At 41.9% G+C, this 8716-nt stretch overlaps 2 protein-coding genes across 2 annotated transcripts; one reads left to right on the top strand and one right to left on the bottom strand.

The window, feature by feature from the left end:
• Window positions 1-1135: 1135 nt before the first annotated feature.
• On the bottom strand, window positions 1136-3355 carry borcs7 (BLOC-1 related complex subunit 7). Its single transcript, XM_064932304.1, has 5 exons — window positions 3193-3355; window positions 2703-2765; window positions 2544-2587; window positions 2353-2373; window positions 1136-2240 (listed from the first exon to the last, which is right to left on the bottom strand). The coding sequence occupies exons 1-5, from the start codon at window positions 3322-3324 to the stop codon at window positions 2189-2191; spliced, it is 312 nt and encodes a 103-aa protein (XP_064788376.1). The 5' UTR covers window positions 3325-3355; the 3' UTR covers window positions 1136-2188.
• An 806-nt stretch (window positions 3356-4161) lies between these two features.
• On the top strand, window positions 4162-6549 carry LOC135510002 (steroid 17-alpha-hydroxylase/17,20 lyase). Its single transcript, XM_064930812.1, has 7 exons — window positions 4162-4476; window positions 4737-4875; window positions 4984-5213; window positions 5317-5403; window positions 5565-5953; window positions 6046-6149; window positions 6269-6549. Exons 1-7 carry the CDS (start codon window positions 4162-4164, stop codon window positions 6547-6549), a joined length of 1545 nt encoding a protein of 514 aa, XP_064786884.1.
• The last annotated feature ends 2167 nt before the right edge of the window (window positions 6550-8716 follow it).

The following is an 8716-nucleotide window of genomic DNA, read 5'->3' as shown; positions in this document are numbered from 1 at the left end:
CATTGAGTGGCTTACAATATCATACCAACAGGGGGAGACAAACATCTGAGAAAGAGGTGCTGAGGTGACAGCAATTTCTAGGGTTATTGATTGCAATTGAGGTATATGACATAGAAATAAGCAGGTCATTATACATTTATTTGTACTTTGCTTTACATTTCTTAAGTCTAGTTTAATCAAAAATAGTGTCTGCACATTTGCTTCAGCAAACCTTTATATAATAGAGGTAGGTGACAGGAGGTCGCTGTGCATATTAATCATTGCAGCCTGACAGGCCTTGGGGCTGATAAAGTGGCATTGTTCATCCCTCAACAAGAACATTCTCAAGGTTCCAGATCTTGGCTGGAGTAGTTGCATGGAGCTCAAATGGAGTGCTCGTCCCCAACACGCCAACCTCTCTAGAGCCCACCAGTCGCACCACTTCGTTCCTAGTATGCATGATATAGCACATGCACAATACACGAGACTTGCAACACTTGACTTGGCCCTTGTGAGAGTAGGTCATTGAGATGCAAACCTCCCCTTGACGACGCTCAGGGTCACGGTCTAGGACAGCCAGCTGCTTAGCCTTCGAAGGTTGCTGATACTGTTGCCATGGCAGCCTCTTTTATGCCAAGTTTGAGGAAGTTTAAAGACCACTCACATTTCAATGTACCTAATGTACCCTGACTGCTAGCTCTAATACCACTATTAGCAAGCTAATCAAGGTTAAATGCAATATGCTTCCTTATTGAAATTGAATGACTTCTCATCCCTTATCCAAACTATCTACTACCCGGTGTACTCTCTAAAGCCCTATTTATACCTGGTTCTAACATGCATCCTTTGTCCTGATCTTGTCCACATTGTGATTGTACCAACATTTTTACAGGTGTAGATTAGGAGATGGAGCTTGTCTGGATATCAAAGAGGCCTGAACAGTAAAACCATTTAAATCATCATTATCCAGCTCTTTAAAATCATCATCAGGTGATACAATTGATTTATGGCTTCAATGTGTCTTGAAAGAATGAAATAATTTGCATATGAGGGACTTGGATATCTGGTCACAATGCAGACACAGTGGACAGGTAAGACATTTTACTACCAGATGTCGATACAATGGCTTCAATGTGGACCAACAGATTTCAAAATGTATAGGTAAAATATCGACTTTAATATTTTCACAATAAATAGGCTAACGTCAATCAATATTAAGTATGTTCTAGATCCAGTGTAAAAAAAACAATTCATATTGAAATTACATTATTCCGGGGGAGGACACTATTCTGTTGTAGGATACAAGTATCCTCAATGAAAGGTAGGCGGGGGAGGACACTATTCTGTTTGCCTACTAATGAAATGACACACTCCTCAACCACTTATTGGTTTCCGGGTCACAGAGGGGAGGATAGTATTTTGCCCAAACAAGAATCTCCAATGGAGTAGGTCATTGGTCTGATGGTGCCTTCTGATGTCATTGGCCTCCCCCTTGCTTGCAAGAATAAAGAGCCAACAATTGAGATGTGCCTTTTGTTAAGTAAATCATGTGATAAATGAGCTAAAATGGAGACTGGAGTAGGGCTATAATAAATAAGAGTCACTAATATGCAGGACAAGAGCACCATATGCTGGTATGCATATTCATAAGAACAGCATGTACCTGGTGAGCCTCCAGTCCAAAAGGCCAGGGGCTACATCAGGAAGGTGCAATGTTAGAGAACATTCTGATAGAATTTACCCTTCGCCAAGCACCGCCCCAGAGTTTTGGCCAACCAATCGCAGTGCTCCAATGGAAAGCTGTGGAGTGGGACACTTTATTCAAGCTCTCGTTTCAAACACATGAAAGCAGTGGAAAAATTAGATTTTTCTTCAAAAACAGATTAAATGGCTAAATAAATGAACAGTGCACCAGGGGGTACTGCGATTCTTGTAATGTGGAGCCTGTTGGATTATTTTATACAAAACTATACATTTGTTACATTGTTAGCTCAGCTGTTTAGGTTCCTGTGACGCAATTGTAATGACAGCCCACCACAACATACCTGAGAGTTCTGATTAGCAAGGGGTAGTCTGTGTTTAATTTCATTGTGTATTAAAAACACAGTTTGAGATCATTGTCTGCACATATTTTCTCAGAAGAAGCAACATGGTAACACAGACAGGAGCAGCTCATAGTCTTTCATATAAGTGTCTCAGTGCAGACACTTCATTTCAGTAAATGCCTCAGTTGATCCTGAAGGTTCTTGGAGTGTTCCACACTGTGGAGAAAGCAAGGGGAGATATGGTCGATTGCATCATCAAGTAGTGTTATGACTGTATTTGGACAGTGATGCAGGTCGACTAACAAACAAAGTTCATATTTTGACTTACTTCTTCTGGATGGCCTCTTGTCTGGAAGATAAAACAAAGAGTCATGTAAAGTATGATAGTCATCTCCCTAGTCAATGTTTATTATCCAAGCATAGCAATACACAAATGGCACATGAGAATCAATTCTGACTATCATGATTACCAGATGCACATTGGTCTATCTTGTCCAAAATAAACTGGGGATAACTTACTGATATTGCAAATGGGTGGTGATGATGGACATTTTTCTCAAACTCTGTAAAACAAACAAATGTTTTTGAAGTCCGACAATATCAGTGCTAGATCAGGGTGAACACAGTTCCTGTTAGTTGAGCTACTGTAGTGTGGACCTGGATCCCAGTACTACTTACATCCTCTGAGTGCAGAATGGCGTCCTCCTGAATGACCATGTTTCTGGCAGCCTGTCCCAGAAGCTGAAAGAGACATTGAGTAAATAGTTTAAAGTGGCTTCCTTTCCTCACCTCCCTTCCCTTCATAAAGATATAGTAAGAAACTGGACCAGTGAGAATGGTAGCCATAGTTCAAGACATAAATGAAAGAGGCAAGTGAAGTAGTTAAGAAAATGACAAAAGGAATTTAGATAGTGGGTCGGGCATGTTGAGATGCACCCATCATGTGATGTAGCTGCTATACAAATGAGCTCGCTAGCTTTGTCCAGCCTAACTTACTAGTTAACGTTAGCTAGACACAATAACCTTAGCTAGTTAACATCAGTTGGTCAGCGATTCTATGGCTTTTCTTGCTAGCCAGTTAACGTTAGCTGTCGTTGTGGGGCAACCAGCTAGCTAACCAAATGCAGCAACGTCTCACAATAAGGTGCTAATCGATTTCCAGCTTTACCTCTTGACTCCGTGATCCCTTTAGCACCTGGCGAGTCAGGGCGATCACATCCCCGCTGCAGGAGCCCACTTTATCAGACAACAATCCTTTGACAGATTGACCAAACCGTGGTTGCGACTCCACAGAAGCCATTGCAGCAAAGATTTTTTATAAACAAACAAGATAGACCATACAGCGTCGTTTCCAATCGCAGCAAATTAATCATAGTGGGCAGGACAAGCTTGGGGTTGGGCAGAGCCAAGCACAAGCTGGCAAGATCCTATTGGCACATTCTATGGATGTGTTTGCATTTTTCAATAGGAAACGCCTACTTTGAAACTTTTGCAAAGGGTAAAGTCTTCAAAACTTAGTCCACTCTGTTCGTAACAAATTATAGTTTTGAGAAAGCCATCTTCTCCCACTGCTGGTCACTGGGCTTCCTCTTGGAAACGCAAACCGGATGCTTCAGATTTATACATCCGGTGAACATCTGACTTATTGTTCTATCGGTGATTGCAGTGTTATGACTACGGAATTGCAGCTTGTCATGAAAACGCCCACTCTTAAACAGCCAAAACATCTTTGAAACCCCAGAAAATAATTGTCAAAAGTCCATTGCCATTATAAGGTTAGGCTATTGGTGTCTCTTGCCTATAATAGGCATTCCTTTATGCATAAAACAGTTAAAAAACAGTTAAACAGTTAGTTAATTCATTTAATAATTGTTGTATTTCGTTAGCCTATTATAGTCTATTTGCAACAGTATATATTATTTTATCAAACATCTTTAGTGGGATTAATCCAAGTTAAACAAGCTTATCTTGTTTAAATTGGCATGAGCTGTTAAAGATATCTAAGCTTAAAATATGCAGGGTCAAGGTATGGCATTGAAGGAGCCGTATAAAACCCCTCTGCTCCTCAGTGCTGTTGCTATCGAAGTTCAGTGACGCTCTGATAACGACGCCAGCCCCTCTCGGCCCAACATACAGCATGGCGTGGTTTTTGTGCATGTGTGTATTCTCTGTGGTCGGGCTGGGTCTACTGCTCTTGCAGGTGAAACTTCGAAGGTCCCTGGAGACCAGAGGGGGCCCTCCGAGCCTGCCCGCGTTCCCACTCATCGGGAGCCTGTTGAGCCTGCGAAGCAATCAGGCACCGCATGTCCTCTTCCAGAAGCTGCAGCAGAAGTATGGACAGACCTATTCTCTAATGATGGGCCCACACACTGTCATCCTTGTCAACCACCACCAGCACGCCAAAGAGGTACTCCTTAAAAAGGGGAAAATCTTTGCAGGAAGACCCAGAACAGTGAGTGGTTATTTTTTCTTGAACATGTTTTATTCTATTCTATATGACAGAGACAATTTAAAGTCAGCCTCATCACTTATTTGCTTGTCTTTGATGCGTAATAACATTGATATAATTGTGCCTAAAATGTACATTAAAATAAATGTAATGTGTAAGGCAGTGAATTTTTACAGTTAACATTTGTTATATAATCATTGATTGGCATTTCTCACTCCTTATGCTCTCCTAGCCTACATAATAAAATATTTGTTCTTAACAAGGTAACCACAGACCTGTTGACGAGGGACGGTAAAGATATTGCCTTTGCAGACTACGGTGCCACTTGGAGATTTCATCGTAAAATAGTGCATGGAGCCTTGTGTATGTTTGGTGAGGGCTCTGCCTCCATCGAGAAGATTAGTGAGTACCAAACAAAGTTTATATCCATTATAACAATTTGCTGTTGAATCTGACCACTTTGATTCAGGTGTACTGAGAATCTCTCGCTCTCTCTCTCTCTCTCTCTAGTCTGTAGGGAAGCTCTCTCCCTGTGCGACACTCTGCGAGAGTCAGGAAGTGCATCGTTGGACTTGTCCCCAGAGCTGACAAGGGCTGTCACCAACGTGGTCTGCTCTCTCTGCTTCAGCTCCTCCTATTGCCGCGGTGACCCCGAGTTTGAGGCCATGCTGCAGTTCAGCCAGGGCATCGTGGATACGGTCGCTAAGGACAGTCTGGTGGACATCTTCCCATGGCTACAGGTACAGTGCAACTTGTTGTTTATAGCCCCCTGGATGGAATGGACCAGTACATCTCTCAGGTTTCCTCAGTGCCTCTATACACGTCTTCTTTTCTCCCTCTTAGGTCTTCCCAAACGCAGACCTGCGTCTCCTAAAGCAGTGTGTGTCAATCAGAGACAAGCTGCTTCAGAAAAAATACGAGGAACACAAGGTAGGCTACAGCAGGTAGGTACAGTAGGTACTTTCCTCTATATAAATAGAATATAGATGAAAGTATCTATTGTACCTCGTCATTTTTTATGAATATCAGGGAAATACCAGTTGCAGCAGGCCATGGTGTATGGCCGTGCTTTACGTTATCCTCCTCAACAGTCGGACTACAGCGATCATGAACAGAGAGACCTGCTGGACGCCCTGCTAAGGGCCAAACGCAGTGCTGAGAACAACAACACTGCCGAGATCACCATGGAGACCGTGGGCCTTAGTGAAGACCACCTGCTCATGACCGTGGGTGACATATTTGGAGCCGGAGTGGAAACCACGTCAACAGTCCTAAAATGGGCAATTGCCTACCTCATCCACAATCCACAGGTACAAAAGCGAATTCAGGAGGAACTGGACAGTGTGGTGGGGGGAGAGAGAACCCCCCAGCTCAGTGACAGGGGGAGCCTGCCCTACCTGGAGGCCACCATTAGAGAGGTGCTACGCATCCGGCCTGTTGCCCCTCTACTCATCCCCCATGTTGCCCAAACAGACACCAGGTACACACACATTACTGTTTTGATCTAAAGACGTTTCTTTGTACTGACAGCAAGTTCACTCTGTTCTGTTTCTGTATGTATTTAATTTGCAGTATTGGCAAGTTCACTGTTAGGAAAGGTGCTCGCATCATCATCAACTTGTGGTCCCTGCATCACGATGAGAAGGAGTGGAAGAACCCAGAGATGTTTGACCCTGGTGAGAATGTCTCAAGTTAATAGGCTATTTATACCTCATTCTCTGTGTATTAGTGTCCTCAGTCCTCCCTGTGTCCTCAGTTTTCTGTGTCTCAGTCTTTCTCTCTTGTGTCTCCACAGGTCGCTTCCTGAACGAGGAGGGGACAGGTCTGTGCATCCCCTCGCCCAGCTACTTGCCGTTTGGGGCAGGGGTGAGAGTGTGTCTGGGGGAGGCGCTGGCTAAGATGGAGATCTTCCTCTTCCTCTCCTGGATCCTTCAGCGTTTAACTATGACCGTGTCCCCGGGCCAGCCACTGCCCAGCCTGGAAGGAAAGTTTGGGGTAGTCCTCCAGCCGGTCAAATACAAGGTCAATGCCACACCAAGAGCAGGCTGGGAGAAAAGCCATCTCCAGACCTCTTAGACCCCCCCCCCACCATCCCCACCCTTACCGAATGACATGCATGGGTGTTAATGTTTAAACACTAATAGTGGTGCATTCGAATTGACCTTGGAATCTCATAGCTCCAGTTGGTCAAGTTGTGAAGATGATATAAATGCGTTCTAGTGCTTTTGAGGTTGGTACAACTCTACAATGAATTAGATTTTTAGCTAGAGAGCTAAGCAAGATTGTGTTGCTAATAATAAGTTGGTTAACTAGCTGACAATGTGTCAAACCATAGACTGTATTGGTCAAAGTAGCTTCTTTATCCACATAGCTAAAGGCATTGTTTTACCATCTTTTGGTCGCAAAGGTGACAGGTCATTGATGAAACGTCAGAACGCGATGATACTCAGGTATCATCATTCTGGCCTGAGTTTCTCACTTGGAACTTGGAGGGCATTGACTTGGAGGGCATTGTACTGGCTATTTTTGGAGTCAGGAACTCGTATTTCCACATTTCAGAGAGCTCTCGAATGCACCATAGAACATGGAAACAGGCGTGAACTAAGGTTGTGATATATTACGCAGAGACAGCCCTTGTAATGACTGCTATTTTTCACTGATGCATGTGTATTGATGTTGAACATTGCTGTATATTTTTTTGCCTTAATGAGCTGTACTGTATTCCCTGTTACTACTGTTTTACATAATACTGTCTTTTAGTGATGAATAAAAAATCATATAGCACTCTGTTGATGTTTGGTCAATAAAACTAACCACAGTATTTCCAGCTACAGAGAAAATCCAAGTGAGAGCGTATTCTTGCAGAGAAGTCCCCTTCGTGGCGCTGGCATCCTAACAATATACTGTCCTTCCAAGTAAGACACTCACAAAATGGCCTCTCTGACAAATAAATGTCAACAGCATAAAGCACATGTCATATTCAGCATTCTTTAATATCTATTCATTTGGCTTAGTTTTTGTACAAAAGATTATCAATGAAATATAAATTGCAATTTCCTTCAGCAGATGATAACAAAGAGGAAAAGATCAAAATGCAATTTAGCACCAATGGCTTCTTCAATTGGAAGAAATATATCGGTATTTTTCTAAAATAATTCCGTATTTCTTCTAAAATACATTGAAATTAAAATAAAAAAATAACTGTCTCCACACCTTGTAATTGGATTTTCAACATTGCAGAACCCACTTTTTTTAAGGGAACCTTAAATTTACCATTTTTATTTTGAAAATAAAAACAAATTGCATTAACATAATTATTGGCACCCTGGAGCAAGTACTTGGTTGTCCACAGCCTTTGGCCAAGATAACTACCGAATAATGCTTCTTGTAGCTGCAACTTTCTACTGCCAATTTGGCCCATTCTTCAGTTGCAAATTGTTCAATTCTTTAATGCTGGTGTCAGATTTTGCCATAGGTATAAGATGAGATTCAGATCTGGTACAAAATTATCTGTATCCACAGTCAAACGAGTCGTATATTGACATGAAAGGCCACTCAGCAAGGAAGAAACTGCTGCTCCAAAACCTCAATAAAAAAAGCAAGACTACGGTTTGCAACTGCACATGGAGACAAAGATCGTACATTTTGGAGAAATGTCCTCTGGTCTGATGAAACAAAAATAGAACTGCTTGGCCGTAATGACCATCGTTATGTTTGGAGGAAAAAGGGGACGCTTGTGTCATGTCTTTACTATCATTAAATTGAAGAATTAGTTTTATCAAAGATTCTCTGTAATAGGTATTATGCGACGAGACTGATTAATCATGTAACTGTAATTAACTAGAAAGTCAGGGCACCAAGGAAAATATTCAGATTACAAGGTTATAATTTCCCAATATAACCTTTCAGATATTTTCATATCTGATCCATAGTCTTCTGATTCATTAATTATTTACTTTACCTCACGTTAGTCTTATTCCAAACGTCGTTAATTGTTGGTTATCTGCACGAACCCAGTCTTCACTATGAGTCATCCATACATCAATTGCTTAAATCATTTATTTATTACTAAGTAATTCACAGAAATGCATAAACAAAACAACAAAGTAAATATGGTTACCAGAAATGATAGGAAATGTGCCCTAGTGGGCTAAACCGGCATCGCGGTTTGGTGGACAAAATGGGAGTGGGGGTCAGCTGAGAAGTCAATACAGAGTTGATAATTATAACAATTGAAATGCTA

Source organism: Oncorhynchus masou, chromosome 23 (assembly GCF_036934945.1).
Source record: "Oncorhynchus masou masou isolate Uvic2021 chromosome 23, UVic_Omas_1.1, whole genome shotgun sequence".
NCBI classification, from domain to species: domain Eukaryota; kingdom Metazoa; phylum Chordata; class Actinopteri; order Salmoniformes; family Salmonidae; genus Oncorhynchus; species Oncorhynchus masou.
This window is presented reverse-complemented; position numbering and strand designations above follow the sequence as displayed.